The 24,132-nt window shown below is 38.7% G+C and overlaps 1 protein-coding gene across 2 annotated transcripts in view; it reads right to left on the reverse strand.

Moving 5' to 3' along the window:
• The window catches only part of LOC18438132 (SAP domain-containing protein), a 41,135-nt gene extending 22,713 nt beyond the window's left edge, over positions 1-18,422 (reverse strand). Inside the window, exons 1-2 of one of the 2 annotated variants that reach the window (XM_011626607.3) lie at positions 18,286-18,422; positions 6,628-6,673 (exon numbers count right to left, since the gene is read on the reverse strand). In XM_011626607.3, coding sequence (XP_011624909.1) covers positions 6,628-6,673; positions 18,286-18,363 — 124 coding nt within the window. In that variant the 5' untranslated portion in view covers positions 18,364-18,422. Of the gene's footprint in view, positions 1-917; positions 2,332-6,627; positions 6,674-18,285 lie in introns of those variants that run through there. The other variant, XM_088868629.1, reaches the window with a different exon arrangement.
• Positions 18,423-24,132: the final 5,710 nt, after the last annotated feature.

The following is a 24,132-nucleotide window of genomic DNA, read 5'->3' on the forward strand; positions in this document are numbered from 1 at the left end:
GACCGCTTTTAAAGCCATGTAGACGGCCGGAGTTGAATATATGCGAAGAGTTCATCAAGTTCCTCTTGCATAATGGAATACCTCTTATCACGACCCCGACCCCGACCCCTACCGTACTCGCCGGGCCTGTCGGAGGACAATAGGGTGTGGGATCGCAACCACAAGTAGCGAAGGCCACTCAGGTGGGAGTGCGCTCAACGCTTTAAAAAGAAGGAATCAAAGTCAACCACATAACCACAAAAGGCCGGACAAACAAGTCTCAAACTACATATAATAGCTCCAAAATATTACAAAAGAGTCCAAGGCACTAAAGCCCAACAACAAAACATAGTTCCAATACAAAGTGAACTATATCGCCAAACTGTTTGATGTTCTTAAAGGAAGTCCTTGTTTTCACATAAGAAAATCCAGGGTGACACCCTCATAGAAAAACGGTCATAACTTTCAAATCACAAGGAATTTCATCATGATTCCAAAACCATTTTCAAAATAGATTCGTCTATCTATCATTTAGAAGTGGTTTGATCTCATTCTAATATGTTTTGGTCAGTAAAATGCTCCACACAAAAACACATTAAATCCCTGAAATTTTATTTCATAAATCTAGCATGCTTCCGTAAATGGTTAATAACTACCAAATCAAATGAGATATCAACAAGGGGTCTTTTCCATGATAAAATAGATTTAATGGGCTACTTTCCCACCAAATTTCATGATCTAAGGAGATATTTAAGATACTCAAATGATCTCTCAAACAGATGCCACATTTCTGGAAATCAGAACACATTTTACAGGAATTTCAATAGCATGCACCCGCACTCACATTCACAACCATATTCATAATTGAGTTTCATACTTTGATTAGGTAAGGAAACATGCATTAACATAAGCAAGAAGACATAACTAGATCCAATTACCTGCACCAATAGAAACTCCAAAGGGTTCCATCCGCTTCACCTCAAATGCCAACAAGGATTGGGTTCAAGCTCAAGGAATAAGGCTTGGAGAGGTTTCAAAGGCTCAAGGGAGGAGAAGGAGAACGTGGGTGGAAGAGGGCAGTGAGGAGAGAGAGAGAAAATGTGATGGGTAAGAAGGGGTTATAAATAAGCATGGATGGTGGCAACATGCAATTGCCACATGGCACACAAGTGGGCATGGATGAGGAGAGAGAGGGAGCAATTATGGGAGACATGATGATGGGATGGAAGCATGCATGTGCCACATGGCACTCATGCATGGAGAGAGAAAGCAAGCATGAGAGAGAAGAAGCACCCCTAGACCACCATACACCACCCGCACCCAGCGGCGTGCTCATGTATCCGCGCTCTCAACACGCATCCAGCCATTCGTGCTCACCAGCACGGTCATCCATCTGCGCTCAACGGCACAACATCCATCCGCGCTCAACAGCACAATATCCATCCGCACTCAACGGCGCAATATCCATCTGCGCCATCGCCTCGCCGGCGCACTAAAATTACCCCGGAAAAGTCCCGATCCTTACAACCTCATCAAAAGTCTTGCCCACATGCCAGAGCAAAAAGTAATAACCAAGTACAAGCACTGTCATATAGCAAAATTGCGCTCATCATAATGCATATGAGCGGAGTCGCTATCGATCTTTGGAGTGAAGCATCTCATACAGTCATTTATCTTATAAATCCGCTGCCAGTAAGGTGCTTGGTGGACTGTTGCCTCATTATGTTCTCTATGGACTTCATCCAGATTATACTTTCTTGAGAACCTTTGGTTGCATTCGCTATTTCATGTAGACAGGACATTGCAAACTACATTTTCGTCATGGGCTGATGCATGCCAGTTTGTGGACTACACCGTGGATTATAACGAGAATCGATGTTTTAATCCCAAAATTGGCGTATTTAAATCTTTAGACATGTCATTTTCATGAGGGGCAGTTTCTTATGCCGATTGGACCAGCTGATCATGGCAATCAAGCTGCTAAAATTTCCACTCAGAAAGCTAGTTCTTCTTTGCAACAATCGATGACTATTGCCGTGCAACCTTTGTTGACTTCTAAAGGACAGTCATGCAGCAGCTACTCCTCGAGTTGTACATACTCTGGTATCGGACTTGACAGCAACTACCTCCAATAATAGTAGCCATGATGGAGTGGTTGATGATGCTAAGAAAAGAATCACAAGTAATGCAGGTGACAACGTGGCACCACCAATAACAGCAGCATTGTACCCATTTGCTGGGCTGATCCAGTCATCGCATATCAGCGCTCCTGATTCCCTACTCAGCCCTTCTCAGTCTTCTTCCACTTTGGCACCTGTCTTTGTTTGCGAATCTATGCATGCACGACATCCACTAAATAAGGGGGTCAGCTATGACACTTTCTCAGTTCAGCACCAAACCTTCTTAACAGATACAAAAACATGCCAAACTCTTGTAGTTTTAAATTCACATGAAGGAATTATCATTGGATCGAAGCGATGAATGAACAGATCAAAGTGCTACATGAATGCCAGAGAAGATTGTACATAGACCATCCGATAAGAATGTAGCAAGCTATAAATGGGTTTATAAAATTAAGTACAAGGCTGGTGGTAGCATTGAACATTTCAAAGCTCGCTCTGTAGCAAAGGGATATGCTCAAGAAGAAAGCTTGCACTATGATGCAACATTTAACGCCTTCACAAGATTGGGCACCATTCAAATTGTCCTCTCCTTAGCCCTCACTTATGGTTGGGATCTTCAGCAGCACAATCTTAAAAATGACTTTCTTCATAGTGATCTAAAGGAAGAGGTCAATATGGAACAGTCACCTATGTACAACATAGGAGACAAGAAACCCAAAGTATGCTGACTCACCAAGGCAATTTATGGACTTAAACTAGGTGCAATGAGCATGCTTTGAGAACTTTCACAAAGACATAACCTCTTGTAGTTTGAAGCACAGTCAAGTCGATTACTCATTGTTCATCTGTACTGGCCCACATGCGATCATGATCTTACTACTTTATGTCAATACAAGATAATATTGTTATTACCGAAGGCTTGTGTGGCCATCTTCAAGCCATAAAGGAACTCTGAAATGCCAAATTCCACATGAAAGATTTGTGTCAATACAAGATAATATTATTACTACCGAAGGCTTGTGTGGCCATCTTCAAACCATAAAGGAACTCTGAAATGCCAAATTCCACATGAAAGATTTGTGTTGGCTGAAGTCTTTTCTTAGCATCAAAGTGGACAGAACTACGACTACAATCATTCTCTAACAGCATAAGTACCCCTTAGATTTACTTTCTTGCAGTGGCATGAAAGACTGCAAGCCCATAATGACCTCTGCACCTATTCTTCAAGCAGAAGAACGTAAAATTGTCTCTGATCCCTAATAAGACCATAACATTGTTGCAGCACTCCAATACCTAATATTCATGCAACCAAACACTGCTTTTTCAATGAACTAGATCTCCCAATTTATGCATGCCCCATACTTTACTCATTTTGAAGCAGTGAAATGCATGAACTGGTGACGTACTACTATACTCTCGAGGAGATACTTTTTCCAATCCTCTTAAGATTGTTGCCTACTCCTATGCTGATTGGGCCAAACATCCAGCATTTCTTCACTCCATATCTACTTACTGTGTCTTTTTGGGACAAAATCTAGTTTCACGGAGTAGCAGAAAACAAAGAACCGTGGTTAGGTCAAGCACAGAAGAATACTGATCTATGCTAAAGCATCTTGGACTCAGGATCTGTTGGCAGACCTTGGTCAAAACATCTCTATCACTAGTAAATTGTGACAACTGAAGCACCATTTCAATTTATCTCAATCCAGTCCATCATAGGAAGACTAAGTCATCGAAATTAATCGGCACTTCATAAGAGAAAAAGAGTGATGATCAAGAAATTGTGGCGAGATTCAGCAGTACTGTAATCAAGTTGTGGATATTTTGACCAAGGTGCTCACTAGGAATCAATATGGTTTCTTAAAGCCAAACAGCCAAACTGTCCATGGTTCAAACCACAACAGAATTAGCGAGGGGGCATTAGCACTATGAGATGTTTTGTCCTAGTATTGGAGCATTCTTGTAATATTTGCTATTCTTATTGTTGGGTTTTTGTGGCCATTTAAAGGCCTTATGAGAGCATGTAATGAAAATATATAATGAATTGACTCCAATGGGAGTATGGTCCAGCTTGGACTGTAGGGCATTACCAATGCCATAGACTCACATGAGTTTTGACTAGCTATGACTCAATGTGAAGTCCAAAACCCGTAGTCATGGGCATCATGTAAGCACAACCAATAAGGGTTTCAATGTGGGGTTATCCCTAGATGAGGTCGGAGATGTGCCCATGACAGTTGGTCAGGGAACATGGATTTGACCCCTATGTGTGATGGATGTGGCCTGAGAGGACAAGGGCCTAAATCCTCATCAATACCATCACACGACATGTACACTAGATAGTCGTCCGGGAAGCAACCTTTTGGATAAGGGTGTGTGACGTGTACATGTGTAGAAGAGATGACTCCCTGCAACACTGGACTTTGTTGGAAGAACCCATGGAGCAAACTGCTTAAATGGGCATGGACTTGTCCTCAATGAGGGACCTATAATCCATGGTCAAGGATCGTATCTTCTCCACTTATTGGCTGACTTTGATGGTCTAATCACGAACCCCTACGATGGGTTGTGGGTCATGGGATCAGTTAGGTCATTTTGAAAAGGTGCAGTGAGATGCGGTCTCTAGAGAGGATGGAGTCCTCAATGTTTTTGTCTTAATGCTAACTCTATGTATCCAATTCCCATCAAAATTTTTTAGATATGTTTTAATTATTTTTCAGATAATTAAAATGAAATTTTAGACCTCTCTAGGTATTTTATTTTATTGAAATATGATTTTTTTTTAAACAAAGAAAAATCAATTTCTTGGATTTATTTTAATCAAAAAGAAAAATAAAATATTTGGAGGTTTTATAAAAATTATTTTATTATCTGAAAATTATTGGGGGCCCATTGGGCTCATTGGGCACACCATATTGTGGGGATGTGAGGCCCAAATGGCCGCCCACCTCGTCCATAGTTTCCTAAATTGAAAGATGGCAATTATGCCATATGTTGACTTGATATTTTAGAAAACCTTTTTGTATAGAGATTCGGATTGATTTCAAAATAGGAATGTGTAAGAAATTAATTTTGATTGATTGATTACTTTCTCTTCACAAAATATTTGATGGGAATGGAGTTATAGAAACTGAGGGATAAGGTTCTATATCATTCTTTTAATCATGATGGCTTATTTAGGGAATGAATGGTTGAGATCTCTTCATCCCATAGGTCTCCAAGATCAAAAGTCAAGACTAAACCTCATAACGATGGCAAAACCCTAACCCTAGAAACCCTAGCCTCTTGTATATAAATACTAGCTATGGGGGTTCTATTTCACATCTCTCTCTCTCTCTCTCTCTCTCTCTCTCTAAACAACCAAAGGGGGCACGCCTCACTCAAGCCTTCTCTCTCTTCTTCTCTCATCCAAATTAGAGTTTAGGAAAGAGTTAACCCTAAGGGGTGGCACGCCCAAGACACACAAGTCCTAGCCCTAGGTCCTTGCCTCAAGCTCATATGTTGAGCCTTGATCAAGGAAATGCCATGTGATGCTCTTTACGGTTTTTGCCTAGGCTTCCCTAATTGTGAAGTGCGTTTGTGAACCAAGATCTCATGCGCCATCGGTGGAGGAGACCGGGTTTGGGGTGTACAAAATCCTTAGGGGTAACCTGAGGCAAGGTACACAGTATTTCACATTTCGTGTTTTTGTTGCTTTTAATGCTTCCTTATGTGATTTTCAGTTCTACATGATGAATGTAATTTTCTTTTAATGGCATGCAAGTGAGAGATCTTGGCTACGCCATTAAGTCAAAATTGCAATTTGGACACTTGAAAGTGATCCGGGTGGCAATATGTATAAAAAGGTAGAAAAATTTTAATCGGTATTGACTTGCCCGGTCACCTAGTCCACCTTTCACTTATGTTTATTATTTTTGTGATGTTCCTCCTTATATTTCTCATGTATGTAACGGTACAAGAGTAAATGGTTCGTAACCTTAGAATGTGTATATTCATGCATATGGGTTTCCAAATAAGTTATGGAACTTATCTCCTTCTCTTCCACACATCATCTATGGGTCACCTCCTTCTCTTCCACACATCCTTTGTCTTCTTCTCCTCTTACTTTTAATAAAGTTTCACAAACCTCCATAACTAAGTACGAGGATAAATCATCCAAGTCATGAGTGAACCAACCATGTCACTTAAGTTACTGAACAAATCAACTTAGTCATATGCATGGGCGTGGAGGAGTCCACTCCAGCAAACCCTTGGCAATTCATGCAAAATGTATTGAGCATCTCACAATAAGATGATACTAAATTCTTCAATAAGAAAAACCAGTAATTGATTTTTAACCAATTCAACCCAACCAACTATCCAGTTGACAAAAAATACTAATCCTTCAAGTATCATCAATTTTGCATCATCATTTAAAAGTGGGATATAGGTTTCGCATATAGACCAATGTATAATAGTATCAACATGAACAGTGCCAGGAAGGCATGTCACCATATAGTACACTTGAAAAAGGTAGGAAACTAACCTGGGGGGGATGTGTCATGATCACAGATATATACTCGCATACTCCCCTGTGCAACAGTTTAAAGATGTCAACAAAGTACACTAGACATCAAAGCAAATACATTTAAGCTTTTGCGATACTATCAATTCTCAGATAGATTTATCTATAAAAACTAGATTAGATAAATTGGGCATTTCGAATTCATAACATAGACCATTATGCCTCCTAGCATGGGAAAGATTATCCAAACAAACATAAACACTATGCTGCATACAATTCAAAGTGTTAAACATTTACAGTTATTCATAAAATAAGTAACTTATAAAAGGCTGAAACAAAGTGCTAATAAGTACAATGTCCAAAGAAAGGATATGCAAGAATATCAGAAAAATTAGAAGTGCTAAATCCGAGTGCAGGAACTCTGGTGAGGGATAGGGAGAAGAACAAATAATTATTCAAATGTGTTCAGTTACAAGAGCAAACCTCGCACTAAAGCTAAATGTTTCTACCTTCTTGGGAATTTATAGCTTCCGAAGAAATTTGAACTCAGAGCACATGGTAACCAAGATTGATGCATTTCAAAACCAAAAATAAACGTCCCAATGTTATATCATATATATTTTTGAGAGAGAGTAAGATGACTATATTAAGTTCCGATATTGTTACAAAAAACCCACAAGATGCGATTATAGGACAGACCGGATACTCAGATTGTACAAACAAAAAGCAGCAATAGAACTAAGGGGTAATTATACAACGAAAAATTAGTAACAAAGCATCAAGATGGAATGCAAAGAGGAAAATAAGTAAAGGAATGTAGAGGGAAAGAGAAGAAGAAGATGAAGGAGGAGAAGAAGGGGGAGGAGGAGGAGTTAAGGAAAAATTGCAAAAAGAGAAGGGGAAGAGAAGTGAGGTGCCTGTCAGCCACTACATGAGAAGCCAAGAGTTAGAATAGGAAAGAGAGGCATGAGAAAGGTAAAAAGGATAGTTCAGAAGAAGAAAGTGAGAATAGATGACAGTGACAAATAAAAGGTAAGAAACAACACACTTAAAGGGGAAGAGGAGAAGGGGAGTAGTGCAGTTTTGATAGAGAAGGTTCAATGGAAAGCCACGAGAACCAGAAGGCAACGAGGCCCTGAGCGAGAAGAAGAGGTTAAAGAGTAGGAAAGGGTAGAGGAACGTAAGCAGAGAATGGCAGAAAAGAAGTATAGCATAAGGGATGTTTGGAGGAGAGGACAGACGAACAAGAAAGACTGGCGAGTGTGAGAGAGTGAAGTCTGGGAGCAAAGAAGTAGTGAGACAAGAAAGAAAACGGGGGGATGTCAGCCAAAGCATACATACACCTGCCAAGCTCTCGGCCACAACAACTACTTTGTGGCTGAGGGATGGGGGATGGGGGATTTCAGCCCAGCTAGTGATCCACCATAACCCGCCAAGGAAAGTACTTAGAATTAGGGAGAAAAATGGTCCCCTAATCATCTTCCTGCACAGGACGCCCAAAGTAAGGGCGTGGGGGGGAGCAACGTGCATAAGCATCATTCCTCCAACATCTGTTACATGGCAGCAAAGTTTCATACTCTCTTTCTCTTTTTTTTTAATTATTATTATTTTTTCTTTTTTACCTCTTTTTTCCATTTTTCCGCTTTTTTCCTTCCTAGTTTTTTCTATAGTACTTCTTATTTTGTGCTTTAGATGGCAAGAATGGAGAGGAGGGGGAACGAAAGAATGAGAGAAACGTAACAGAGAGATATGGGTCCTTAGAGGGTGGGGAAGATTTCCAAACTATGCAGGGGAGAGATTGTGAAAAAAGGAACAAAGTGTGATTAGAGGAAGCAAGTTAGAGAGACCCTCAACGAACTGAGAAAAGGAAAGAGAACTTCTATAGAGTGGATGAGAGTGAGGCAGCTGAAAAGTATTGGGTGAGGAGGATAGCAAGGACAAAGACCCCTTAGATTTCGGGAGACCAATATAGAGATAGTATGAGGTACCAGCTAGAGATAGAGGGAAGGGGTTAGAGACTTAGAAGGAAAAAGGGAAAAAGAGCCTTTGAGAGCGAGAAAAGAGGAAAGTCAAGATATAAACTATGATAAGAACACCATGCTAAAGCACCATCCTTTGCTAGCCTGTCAAGGTTGTGTTGGCCTCTCTCGGAATTTGTCTGAATGTCACTTGAATGGCCCTACAAAGGATGTTATCCAAGACATGAACTAATCTCCAAGGAGGCAGAGCTGTCTTAGATGCCTAAGCTTTGACATTTGAGAGTCTCCTTCCATAATGAGGTTACATATTCAGATGCTATCAGGATGGACCATTATGGACCTTCTAGAAAAGTCGCTGCTTCAACAGTATGAGAGCCAAAGAAGCCAATGGAACCTCAAAACAAGAGGATGATTCTTTCACTATTCACTAGCGTAACTCCAAAATCCGAGGGGCTAGGGTTTCCAAGGGAGCAACCACCAGTTTAAAGTCTGAGGGAACCAAGAGGAAAGGGTACCCAAACTGCCCAAATCCTGGGAGGTCTAGGGGACAGGTGTCAAGACCCCAACTTGGTGCATGTGTGCTGGTCAAGGGCACGGCCAGAAGCCTCCTTGACACAATCACCGACTAGCCAACTAGCCCCTCATGCTCATAATAGGCATCCATGCTACTTTGCAGCAAGTAGCATCCACTCGTAGTCACCCAGTTTTTTATATCTACATTCATATTTGAGAGGGTGGTGTAGCGGACAAGGAAAGTGCACATCATGATGCATGGGAGCGTGAACTTCCCCACCACATGGTGGCACTAATCGATGGTGGCTGACTGAGGCACCCGGCTGGGCAGGTGCCAAGTTTGAATTCAAATTCAAACTAAGCAAGGCATGGCTAAAGACATGGGCTGCGAGAAAGGGGGAGATGGTTACACAACTTGACCTATGCTGAATGGCCAGTGGCCTCACCCCAGGACGTGGCTTGAGGGTGGTGACTGATCATGCAGACTGTTGTAACTGGCCGAGTGATGACTCTTGTAACCGCCCAAGACAACGGCTGCATACCTACCTGCCAGGTGCCTTGGACCAAGTGCCTTTGAACAGGCCATGTGAAATGGCTAGTCACCACATGCATACCATTTGAATTTAGTCGGTTGTAACTTGGGATCTATATATACCCCTGGCCCAGGCCCTTGGTGCGCATCTATGGAAGTATGCTTTGTAACTGTACATCTTGAATAAAGTGGGCTACGGCCCTCAGCCCATTTGTCTTGCACTGTGCACGAGTGTGATGCACGTGTTTTCTTACTTGGTGCACACAGAAAGGCTGAACTTGATCCTTGATGACATGGCTAAGAGTCCGGGCTGCGTGGTACTAAATGAAAGAAATGGCCCTGTGGTCCTAGGGAGAATAGACTATCCCAGTTACTAAGGAAGGTAGAGAGACCTAGGTTACTATAGACCAGCAATTCCTGAGCCCAGAACCAAGTCTCGGATGTAATAGAGTTAGAGAGGGATTGAGATTCGAAAGATACTTGCATTTCACTCCTTCCAACCCTCCTTAGCAACGCAAAGACTCCACTGCCCAAAGATGTCTACCATTTTTTGGAATAGGAGGGGAGGGGAGGCCATAAATAGTTGGGATAGGGGTTCTGGCATTACCCAAAGTAAACCAAATAGATGAAGCAGATTTGACTACAGGGTGGAGGTGAACTGGAAAAAGAGAAAAAGATGATTAGTACATGGCACATAATATCAACAAGAAATGGCTAATAAATACCTAGAACTAAAATTACAATTTCACTTGAATAAAAGAAACGATCGAGATTACAGTCAAGATAATGAGATGGCCAGGGTCTTCAACCAACAACGACCAGAGCATCCATGTTACTTCCCATAGTGTACTCCGTATTTTTCATGGATCCCAACTTATAATATAAGGGTATAACCATTGCAAACAATTATCGATATTGAGACTATTAGGAGATATGGTCAACAACGCGAGACAGTATGGTTGTCTTTATCACAATATGTGCATTTCTTCTTTGGGCGACCTTTGGTGGCATCTTCATTAGAAGAACGGTCTCCCTATGAGGCCTTTGAAACGAGTAAAATAGAGGCCTCAATAAACTGCGGTTGAACATGCAAATCTTGTTGCTTTTACTTCTTGAAGAAGTAAAGCATATGCACACTGGAATGTGGGAAGGGGATCGATAAAACCTGGCTTCTCAGAGCACCATATAATTCGTATAAGCCCATTAAAAACTTTATTACTTTTTTTTTTGAGAGAAAGTTAACATAAAAAAAAAAAAAAAGTTGTATTACTTTCACACACTATTGGATATCCGCCATGGCCTTGGCCAAACCACAAGAACAAAGGGAAAGGGTATTATAAGATTGCAATTCGTCCCAATAAGCTTTGAGCTTTGTAAAATAAGATGCAATCGAAAAAGAACCTTGTTGCGGATTGCAATGTCACAAGAGCTTTGATAAATGTGAGGCACATTTTTCTGAGAAAAGCGATCATTAAAATCACTCCAAACCAGTGTTTTAAATTGCAAGATGCAGCCCAATGCGTTGGGGGGGCTGATGCGGCTCAATGCGGTCCAAATGCAAGTGCATCACCCCGATCTTTTCAATAAATATAAAAATATTCTAAGAAATCTAAAAAACTAGGTTAATGCATAAAAAAAAATCTAGAGGTGATTTATGTAATAATAGGTATTTAGTTTATTCATTAACTCCAAAAGTATCAATGATTGGAGATTTTGTATCCACTAGCCCCTGATAGACCATAGAAAACATTAGAAAGTAGAAAGTAGAAATTTGAAACTAGCTTCATAAAGCATTCAACAACCACAATCACAAATTTGCAACCACAAACTTTGAAGTTACAAAATGCAAACTAAAAGTCTACGAAGATTAAAGAGTTCAAAACTTGAAGCAAATATCGCTTTCTTCTCGGCCCTTTAAACCCTCGATTTGCTGTCAAAACTTCGCTAAAGCTGCCTCAAATCAACATCCAAAATAAACAAATCAACAACCCAAGATCAACCAAGACGAAAATCTATGAATTTCAAAAAAAAAAAATTTCCGCCACTTTTTTTTTGATTTGATGAAGCAAAGGCCAAGAACGTGGCTGTTTTTGGTAGTTTAGGGGGTTTAATAAACCCCCTAACCCCCCCCCCCCCCCCCTTCCAAAAAAAAAAAAAAAAAACCCTTTCCTCCCTTTTTCGAGGCTTAAAAAGTAAATACCCATTATCGAGGGCCTTTTTTCAGATCACTCGTTGGTCGTGTATGCGCCCTATGCGAGATGTAGCGCATATGCAAGCGTATCCCTCCAAAATGCATATTCATGCGATGCGGTTGCTAGCACATAACGCGTTATGCGGTCGCATATGCGACGGGGTGTGGCTGCATTTTAAAAGACCGCTCCAAACTTCACTGGCAGTTTCGGCATACATCACACTATCTCTAATGTCAGCATAGACAGAGTTAAGAATCCAAGAACATACCATATGATCACAACGTTCCCATTGAGAGAAGGTTGCATCAGATTTCGCAGGTTTGGGAAGAGATCCATTTACAAATCCGAACTTGTTCTTGGCCGTGAGAGTCATTCTCCTTGCCCTGAACCAAGTACAATAGTTGTCACCTACCAAGGTTTGAGAGACAATGACATTTCCTTGATTGTCTGAAGCATGGAGAAAGAAAGGTGCCTCAAAGGTTTCAGTAATTGAATCCATTGGTGTTTTAGCCATGTCGTGGATAATGGAAATGAAGAATAGGCAGTCAAGGAAGGCGAAGAATTTTAGAGAGAGAAAAAGGTTACGCAACTACAACCCATAAGCTCTAATACCATGTTAAAAAATTAGTGCTTGAACGTACTTGTTTCCATTGACATTTCTTAGTTAAATAGAAGTACAATGTGCAGGAAATCCCTTTGATTATGGGATAGAGTGATAAATATGATACAAATCCCTTTAATTATAAGATAGACAAGATCCCTTTGATTATGAGATAGACATGATACATATCCCTTTGATTTTGGGATAGACATGATCCCTTTGATTATGGGATGGACATATTTACAACATCATCATCATCATGATTATTGCCTTTTCTCAATTAATTGGGGTCGGCTACACGAATTCTGGTCTGCCATTTTGCTCTATTAAAGGTCATACCCTCAATGTGGGCATAAGTCCCCAAATTTTTTTGGACTACTTCCAACCATGTCCTTGTGGGCCTACCCCTTGCCCTTTTCAGTCCTTCTACTTGAATTAACTCGCACCTCCTAACAAGTGTTGTACGTGGTCGATGCCACACATGATCAACCCACACATATGTACAACAAAACAATACATTTTGTTGACCATATCTCCCAATAATCAAAGCTCAACCTTGCTTCTCTTGATTTATGGCACTGTAATTGGTCAAATTTCACATTCGAATAAAAATGTTTGCATTATTTGCCCTGTGGCAAAGAAAACCCGACTACCATTTACTTCTAGTGTCATTACTACAAAATATGCCTTTAGCATGAACCACTGTGACATATGGGGTGGATACCAAACTGCTTCACTCTCTGGTGCTCACTATTTCTCACCATTATTGATGATTTCACTCGTTGCACATGCATGTTTCTCATGAAGTTTAAATCTGAAACAAAGACACCTCCAAAATTTCTTTGCCATGGTTAAAACTCAATATCAACGTCAAATTCAGACAGTTAAAACTAACAATGGTACTAAATTTCTTTCCAATGACATGAACAATTTTTTACCAATAATGGCGTCGTACACCAACATAATAGTGCATCCTCACCCCTACAAAAATGGGGTGGTGGAACGGAAGCACAAGCATCTTCTCGAGGTTGCACATGCATTAAGGTTCATAGCAAATCTACCCCTTCAATTATGGGGAGATTGCATCGTTACTGTAGCCTATTTAATTAATAAAATGCCTACACCATTGTTATATGGTAAATCCCCGCATGAAGTCCTCCTTAACAGTAAACCTGATTATAAGCATCTATGTCAGTTTGGTTGTCTGTGTTATGCACACGTCACATCACAAATTTGATACTAGGGCTCACCCTGGCCTCATTGGAGATCCTTTTTGCCAAAAAGGGTATCGCATTTATGATCTTCGAAGGAAAACAATTTTCATGAACACATATTTCCTTACAACAATATCACTTTACATGAACCACCGACATCCACTGTTTGCCCCATGCCTGTCCCTATTGCCCCATGCCTATCCCTAACTACTTACCCACCAAATCTATTATCACCACCAAACCCAATATTATTGCGCCTACTCTTCACAGCTCACCACCCATACATGATGTTCCAAACTAGACTTCCCCACCTATACCACCCCGTTCACCTCCCCAATCACCTGCACCATGTTGATCCACTCTCACAATATACACGTCTTCTTATTTGCAAGATTACCATTGCTACCTGGCCAACGCTCTTGCCCATCCCTTGCAATCTTCCTCTTCAAGGCCAGGCACTACTCATCCTTTGACCATTGCTTTATCTTATGACAAACTACCTCCTACTCAAAGAGCATATGTGTAGCCTTATCTTCCACTAAAGAACCCTCATCTTTAAAAACTGCTTTAAAATCCCCTAAATGGTGAGATGTTATGGCTGCTAAGATATGCGCCCTTGAAGAGAACGAAACATGGATCATTACCATAGGGCCAACAACCCATTGGTTGCAAATGGGTCTACAAAATAAAGCATCACCCAGATGGCTCCATTGAATATTATAAAGCCCGCCTTAAGCAAAGGGCTATCCACAAATGAAGGGTCTTGATTATTATGAGACTTCGCACTTGTCACGAAATTGGTCACCGTTTGATGCTTGTTAGCTCTTGCCTCCATCCAACAATGGTCCCTTCATCAATTTGATGCTACAAATGTTTTCCGTCATGGTAACCTAGAGGAGGAAGTATACATGCAACTTCCACCCGATTTTGGCCCACATGGGGAGCACCGAGTGTGCAAATTATGAAATTCTTTGGATGGGCTCAAACAAGCCTCTCGCAATTGGTTTTCAAGGCTATCTGTTGCACTTCATGATGTTGGTTTTCTTCAATCTAAAGCCAATTCTTCCTACTTCACAAACTTATGGCCAACACCGTGTTTATGTTGTCATCTATGTCGATGACATCATCTACAAAATGATCCCATTGCCATCAACCTTCTAAAACAATTTTTGTAGTCTCCATTCCACATCAAGGATCTAGGCCCCTTTAAGTACTTCCTTGGCATAGAAGTGGCAAGATCTCTCAACAGAATTTTTCTAAACCAGCATAAACACATGTTGGAAATCCTACAAGATATGGGTATGCTTGGAGCCAGCCCAACTGCCTTCCCCATAGAACAAAACCTCAAGTTAAATTCTGAGGATGGTGACTTACTCGACGATCCCTCTTCTTATCGAAGACTCATTGATCACCTCATATACTTGACAATAACTTGCCCAGACATTGTTTATCGTGTTCATATCTTGAGTCAATTTATGCAAGAACCACGAAAGCCACATCTTGATGCCGCCATTCGGCTGCTTCATTATCTCAAAGCCACTCTTGATCACAGGATTCTTTTGTCATCCTCAAGCAAGCTCCACATCATTGGTTACTGTGACTCTAATTGGGCAAGCTGCCCCATGACCTGTCGATCAACAAGTGAATATTGCACATTCCTAGGTGACAATTCCATTTCTTGGAAAACTCAAAAACATAACACAAAATCTCGTTCTCGGCAAAGGCTGAGTATTGATCCATGGCACTGACCTGGTTAAAGTATCTTCTTTATGATCTTCGAATTCCTCATAACAACCCATTATCATGTTATGTGTTAACAAAGCCACTCTACATATCGCTGCTAATCCTGTTTTTCATGAGAGAACTAAGCACATAGAACTCAACTACCACTTAATTTGTGAAAAGCTCCAATGTGGACTGTTAAAAACCGCCTACCTCCATACTTCCAACCAAATCGCAGATATCTTCACCAAGGTCCTTGGACGAGAATGCTTCCATCATCTTACAGGCAAGTTGAGCATGATTTCTATACATGCTCCAACTAAAGAGGGAGCATTAGGATATATGGTCAAACAAATGCATTGTTTTGTTGTAAACATGTCTATCCCATAATCAAAGGGATTTATGTCATTTCTATCCCATAATCAAAGGGATTTCTATCCCATAATCAAATAAATTTGTATCATGTCTATCCCATAATCAAAGGGATTCCTACACATTGTACTTCTATTTAACAGTGAAATGTCAAAAGAAACAAGTGCATTCAAACACCAATTTTCTAATAGCGACAAACTGGTGAGGGAAAAACCACTCATCAATTGGGCGTCAGAAAATAAGTAGCACTGGGAAAAAGAAATTATGATGATGGGATTAAGAGGGCAAATTATAAACCTTATGACCAAAGACCATTGTGTTTGTATGGAGCTTACCATCTACAGTGCCATTTTCTAAAGCAAAAACAATTATAGACAAATGCTATTTTGTTGGGCAAGAACATTAGTGCATTGAGTGTAGCAGCCACTATTTTGGTTCCCTATTAAACTCTCCAATCTTAGAATCTTTCTATCAATCACCACTGCTAATTACTTTTTAAGCCAATGATACAAAATTGAAAGCTAGAATAAATAGGCATCTCACTGGCAAACAGAACCAGGAAACACCAAAGCATGCAAACAACAGGCGCTTATCATAAATTTTGATGGAAGATCAAAAAGACAACCGTTGACTTTATAAATAGAAAGTAATAGCACAGGGCATAACCAGATCAAGTGTAGAATACACAATAGAAGATAATCAAACATGACAAGCCAGTTTGCAAGAGATGTATTGGAACATTTTTGCACTTGATTTCACAATAAACCTCCCCACATAACTATGAACACAAGCACTCTTTGCATTCAACTAATCAAAATGTATTACTATTGCTGGTCCAACATGTTGGTTTGAAAAAAAAGACCTAAAGGTTGAGTTTTATCGACAAATAATCACGACCCAATACATAAACCATTGGCAACAGCATGGAATAGATATTTAGTACAAGTGTAACTAAATTTGAAGTCCGCAATTACACACAATACTCAAAGATCCATCTTTTGGAATAACATGTACAATTGCGAAGATTTTCTTAGCCATCTAGACCAACTTAAAGTGAAAACTTCTTTTTAAATTTGAGAATAAACTGTCAATAAAACTATGTACTATATCACAACAAATAGAACGCTTTAAACTGATCGAAGTAAACAAATAACAGATAGAAGAGGCTTTCAATTATTTTTGTTGTCTGATTCAGTTTGCTTACATCAAATCATGATATTTGGAGAAACATTTGGGGTGTCTGGTAAAACATCAAATGAACTAGAAAAAGCCACATTGATGGGCAAGGTGATAGGGGGCCTTTAGGCTAAAAATTGGAAATAGATTGGTGTGATGCCATGCCGTTTAGGAGTATTGATATTTTTCTATCTTTCTCTTATTTTAATCGATAAAGATCTATTTGAAGCTTAATTTCAACAAAAGCTAAAGCTAATGGACTATGTTGAAGATAATTTTGGCAAAAGCTTTAGAGAGAGCAATATAGCTTGGGCTTGGGTGGTTTGAAGCTGACGGTTAACAGTGCTATATCTCAAGTTCAAGTCCTACCACTAGACTACCCCAAAATGGAAACAAACAAAAACAAAAACCAAAAAAAAAAAGAAAAGGAACTCTAGAGAATGTAGACATACCCCGTTGTGTCCTTTGAGCTTTTTTTTTGGGGGAGAAAGACTAATTTTAATAAATGAAAATAAAATACCATTTATTAAATAAAAGAAGGCACAAGATGGGCGCTCAGACAACAGGTGGAGGGAGATGGAAAGAGAACGAGAGACAGTAAGAGAGGGGTAAAATAGCTCTCTTTTTTTTTGTTTTAGGAGCATAAATGGTAAATGATAGAAAACGGAAAAACGATCAACTATACTAGTATCATACAATCTATGCAGACCAATAAACAGGGTATAAACTATCTGTCCGCCTAGTAAACAATCAACATGGGGGACCACATTATAATCATAATCACATTTCCCCAAGAAAATCCCATTAAAACAGATTGGGTTAAATCATAAAATATTCGTAAATGATCCAAAAGAAGCAACTCATTTAACATCATGCAAGTACACCAAATATTAACAAATAGCACAGAAGAGGAAAGGAAACCCACATTGAATCAAAATACAATGTCATCAGCAAATAACCCCAAAAAAAAAAAGCCCATTCAAGAACACAAGAAAATTTATCAAACATTAGCAAATAATCCGAAAGAAAAAACCCGTTTAATTACAATGCAAATCCACCAATTATCATCAAATGACTGAAAGCACAAAGCTAATCACTACACATCAACAGAAGAAGGGAAAAAAATTACAGAGCAGCTTCAATGAACCCAATAGAGAATACTAATGCCATAGCCTAAACATGAAAAAGAAAGAAAAGAATATCACAGAGTCCAACAAATATGCATTAGGAAGACAAAAATAAGTAGAAATGATGAGAAAAAGCCATGAAATTCAAAAGAGCAAAAAATTGATAAGCATTAAGAATGAGAGAGAAAATTGAGAAAGAGAACTAAAACGCATTGCCAAAGAGAAAGAGAAACGACATTAGAGCACAATACCGGGTTAGTAGACTGGATAGTGGAGGAGAAGAGACCGCGGGAAGGAAGATCGAGAAGGTATTTAGAGGCTCCCGCCATTGTTATTACCTTCTGCGATGAATTTGGGCTTTCCTTTTCTTCTTGTTGCTATCGCACTCAAAACCAATGGTAAAAAGACATCATGCACAAATACCCGTACCGAAAATACAAAAAATAGAGCCAGAGTGTTTTGCACACGAGTCCTAAATTTTTAGCAAGCTCTTTGTCTCTTAATAAAATATAGTAGCCTCTTCTCTCTCTCATCCTTCTCTCTCTCTACCGGTTTTTGCGGTGCAACACTGGGCGAGGAAACCTCGAGAGAGGGAACGGGAGCACGTATATTCAACGTGTTTATGGCATAGAGCATCACTTTAACCACAAGATGTTATGATCCCGGGAGGAACATAATGTGTGTTTTTTGGGCAAGCTTTCAATACTTTCCCTACCGCATCAAACCATATGTTTCCCCCTATCCAACCGTCCATTCTGAATGGACGCCTGAGATGATCCTAATCGCAATGTTATATTTCTATATTATTCTTTTAAAAAAAATTAAAATTATTTTGACACCAAATTTGGGTGCCACTCCTCTCTTGAAATCGTACTTGTAGAAACTATAAAAAATATTATCTATAAATGAAATAACTAAAATACCTTTAAAAGTTTTAAATAGTATTTTGGTCATTATATTCAATCGAAAAAAAAAATTAGGTGTGCCTCATTGAGATGATGGTACATACCAATTTTTATATTCGTATAATTTATAAAAATAAATATTCTGAGACATCGAATCTAGATTAAACGGTCAGTGGCTCACTTAATCTAAATTAAACAACTGGGGGAAGAATCTTATATGCAGTAGGGGAAGTATAAAAACCTTACCCATATTTATTTTGTCAAGTAGATCTCTATGTAGGAGTATTTTTTAGACTATAGAATTTGGAGATGTAACCTTGTTTACCTGCGAGATCTACGCAAAACATAGAACTTAAAGCCCATTCTACTTTGATTATGTATAAACTTCTCCATCATCGTCAAAGTCTTTTTTTAAGCATTTAGGATCGACTACACGAATCATGGTCTGTCATTCTACTCTATTAAGGGTCATACCCTCGATGAGGGCCATAAATCTCATAATGTAGATTCAAAATTCCAGTATATTCAAAATCCATAGAAAGTTTTGGTGAAGTTTTATATTGGCTACTTATAGCTACGTGCCTAACAAAATCCACCTCCTTTACCTGAGCTTTAAGATGGGTTAAGAAAAAGTTTAACGTCCCCAGCCTTCTTATACATATTCATGTACAAAATTGTTATTTTAAATTTAGTAGAGATGCAAGGTCCCAACGAATTACGATTTATGAAAAATTAGTCTTGAAAGACCTTTTCTTTGCGAACCATCAACAGGTCAGTCTAGATTTGCACCGAGCCAAAAGAGAGTTTGAAATCAATGAGGAAATCAGAGAAATGGATTTTAAAAGATTTTAGAAACAGGAAAAAACAAGAGAAAATTACCTAAAAATTCGTTATAATTTATATTACGGATATACCAAATAGTTTTCGTTATTACAGTTGTATCCAATTTTTATCTTCTATAATGTTATTTTAAAAAAAAACAACTTTACCCTTTTTTGGATGTTGAACATCCGAATTTGTGGGTTTTTCGGATGTTCAACATTCGAAAATGGACGCAAGTTAAAACATTCAATTTGGTATTTTCGGATGTGCAACATCTGAATTTATGGTATTTTCGGATGTTGAACATCCGAAAATAGTTAGAGAGATAAAAATTTCATATTTTCATTTTTGGTTGTTGAACAACCGAAAATATGTTGAGTTCGGTTGTTCAACAACCGCAAATTTTCGGGCTAAATTTTCCCGCTCATGGCGGAAAGTTTATTTATTTATTTTTATAAAGTTGGGGAAAATAGACAAATGCAGTATCTTTCGCGCATCATACCCCTTGTATTGTCCCCTAATAAGTATCATTCGCGCATCATACCCCTTGTACTGTCCCCTAATAAGTATCTTTTGCGCATCATGCCCCTTGTACTGTCCCCTAATACAGTAACCCATAAAGTTGAAGAGCTTGATTCACTATTTGGACGTGATTGGTACGGTTCATATGATTGCCTTATACTGTTGATGAATTTATGTTTATTTTTGGATATTTTATATGATATTATATTTTGTCATCAATATTTGTTGTGTATTGTTGATTAATAAATAAAATTTATTTAATATTGATGAAGTTGTTTGTTTTATATAATTATTTGTTGTTTGTATTATGTTCATATATTGTATTCCTTGTTTTGGCTAAATATTGTTCAACTTGTTTGTTTGTATTAAAATTTGTTGTTTATTTTGTATTTATTTGAGTACTTGTTGTTTTCTTTTATTTATTGTTTACTAGTCACGTTTTTAGTAGTACACTATTTCAATCTATTATGTAATACTTAGATTTTATGAATCCTAAAGTAGCCAGAAATATCCAAAATTTTGGTATTTCTTATTGTATTGATTTTTTGTAACACAAAATTTGCTATTCATTTAATACAATAGCAACGACGATGGCTACTAAGGGAGTGCAACTGGTATTCCAATATGGGGGGTCACTTGAGACGAATGCAGATGATGAACGTTTTATTTATAAAGGGGGAAAAGTGAAGGTCACCAAGTATAATAGAAATAGTTCCTTGGAGGAACTAAAAAGTCATTTTAGTAATTCAACCAAGTGTGATCCAAACAAATTAGCTATTATGTACCATAACACAAGTCTATCTAGTGGGCTTGATTTGATTGATGTAAGTGATAATACAGATGTATCTTTTACGTTGGGAGGGGAATCTTCGAGAATTGTATATATATTGCCGCTACAATGGAGCCACAACATGAATATGTTGCTAATGGCCCATCTTCAAGGAATAGGTATATCTACAATTTATTTTTTCATCTGTAAATTGCTTTATTTTAATCTTACATGTACAGAAATTGTTGCTTCATCTTACACTCTATCTTTTGTCAACAGTCGACGTAACGCTTTACCTGATTAAGTTCAAAACATTCAAGTGGCCCCCAACTCTGAGCTTGTACCAGAGCGTGATATGGAGGATATTGAACCACTAGAGAGTTCATGTAGAGGAGTTGGTAACGAGGTTCAATTGAATGTTGGGCAATTTTTTGAAAATGTTAATGAATGTCAGCATCATCTAGTTGATTTTGCAATCCACAATAATTTGTTCTAAAGTTTGACAACAGTGATTGGGACGGGTGTGCGCAAGTTGCAAGGCAGGAGGATGTACATGGCAAGTGCGGTACTTACGAGTTGACTGTACCGCATACTTTAAAGTGAAGTCTATGGTTAAAGAGTACGAATGTAGTGGTCCAATGAGGAGGGTCCATCAGCCACTAGCTCGTAGTGATTTGGTGACAAAAAAGATTAAAGGCCGCCTTATTGACCAACCAAAAATTAAAGCAAAAGATATCGTAAAGGATGTCCAACGTGATCACGGGGTCAGACTTTCCTACATGCAAGCTTGGCTGGGAAAAGAGCTTGCTAGAAAGATGATAGATGGATCATATGAACAACAATACCATAACCTCCTCCTGTATATGGAGCATATTTAAAGAAACAACCCGAAAACCGAAGTTCGCATCTATACAGATGAAGGCAGGTTCAAACGACTATTTATTGCTTATCGTCCATGCATTATGGGTTTTGTTAATGGATGTAGGCCACTAATAAGTATTAATGTGACATTCTTAAAAGGAAAGTATCAAGGCATATTATTATACATCATCGCGCTAGATGCAAATAATGGGTTTTTCCCATTGGCATTTATAGTGGTTAAGAAGGGAAACTATCAGAGTTGGTATTGGTTCTTAAGTATATTGAGTGAGCTATTGAATGAGTGTCTTAATCTGCCTGTCTTAACAATTATATCATATCGACAGAAAAGCCTGTCATAAGCAATAGAGAAATGATTTCTCACATGTTTTCCATCATTCTGCATGCGATATATGAGAGAGAACTTCAGGGGCTTATGAATAAGTCAGCAAGTACCCGTAAAGCAACAATTGGTGGGTTTGAAAAACCAATGTTTGATATACAGTGTGCCGACCCAAAAGCATATGAGTGGATTAAGAATATTCCCCCCAATTTTTGGGCAGATGCCTATTTTTCAGGGTCCAAATACAGTCATCTTACCTCTAACATGGCCGAGCCTTTCAATGCTTGGATTTTATCTTCTCTCATTACAATGTGTGAAGAAATAAAGGTACAATTGATGACCAGATTTGAAGAGAAGAGGGTGTTAGGTAATACTTGAAGTGGCATGTTAGTACCGAAGGCTTAAGAATTGCTCGACTTGTGAAAGATAAAGGCTCGATTTTTGCACCCAGTTATATCCGCCATGGACACGCAATTTGAGATCCACTATCTTGGAAAGAAGTATGTTGTCGATTTAACGCATTGGACGTGCAATTGTAGAAAATGGCAACTCAGTGGCATTCCGTGTGCTCATGTCATTGCAGCTATTAACCATATGCATTTGGATCCCACTGCGTACTGCCTTAATTATTTTACAGTGGAATACTTTAAAAGGGTCGTTTAAACTCCCTTTGGGCCTGTCCCACATGATATTGAGTTGACACGTATGTTCAACCGAGACAGTATTGCCACCAAGGACTACACGCCTTCCCAAAAAGCCAAAGAAGCAATGAAGAATATCCAAGACTGAACAGTCAATCACTAGGCCTTTGAAGTGAAAACGATGCGGGGCAGTGGGTCATAATAAGAGGACATGCAGAGAACCGATAGAGTGAATTACTTGTTGTCAATAATTTATTATTGTATCGAATTATGACTGGAGTGAATTCGATGTTCTCAATATTGTGTTGTTATAGGTGACGAAACGAGAGATAAATTGGATGGTTATTTTATTACAGATCCAATCATTTGGTCATCAAGGAACAAAAACAACGGAGTAGATAAAAAGAATCTCTGTTACAACACTTAATTTAAATATTTATATCTCTCATCTTTTTCATTCCTTTCCACCCCGATAATTAGAATAAAAAAAAGGCGAATGCCAACGCATCTGAGAAGAAACGATTAATCTCTATCCGATTGGAATTTTGTGTTGTCGTAAATCTTCCAATGGAGAATTCGGAGCCCCTTCTGAAACTATTATGAGTTTGGCATTTTGAAAGCTATTTTAGATTGCAAGTAGGCTATGTTAATTTGTAAAGAATTTATTCAAAAAATGAAAAAGTTGCATATAGATGAGAAATGCAGAGCATTCGTAGCCATACGACTATTGGGTTAAATAATAAATTAGTATTCTCAAAAAAATAAAAAAACTTAGACTCCTGAAACTTGATTATATTAAGTAATTTACATCAAAAGATGAATTGACTTTATTCAATTTTTGGCTTCACATTTACAATTTCACATCAGCTCTCTAGGTTGTATATGAATGACATGTTTGCAAATGACTAAACAATAAAAGAAAATTGGTTTTTGCAACTTATAAGTGATATTTCACATATTTTCCGATGTTCAACATCCAAAAATGTCGTTTTTGGATGTCCCACATTCAGAAACTTGATGTTTTCGGATGTCCAACATCCGAAAATATCAATTTTCCGGATGTTGCACATCCGAAAACGTCACTGCAAAAATCTAGGAACTTCCTGGATTTTGGCCGTGTTTTTTTTAGATGTTCAACATCCGAAAGTATCAATATTTTGGATGTTGGATATCCAAAATAATTTTTGGATGTCCCACATCCGAGAACTTTATATTTTCGGATGTTGGACATTCGAAAA

Source organism: Amborella trichopoda, chromosome 6 (genome assembly GCF_054954075.1).
Source record: "Amborella trichopoda isolate Santa Cruz 75 chromosome 6, AtrichopodaSantaCruz75HAP2 v2.0, whole genome shotgun sequence".
NCBI lineage: Eukaryota > Viridiplantae > Streptophyta > Magnoliopsida > Amborellales > Amborellaceae > Amborella > Amborella trichopoda.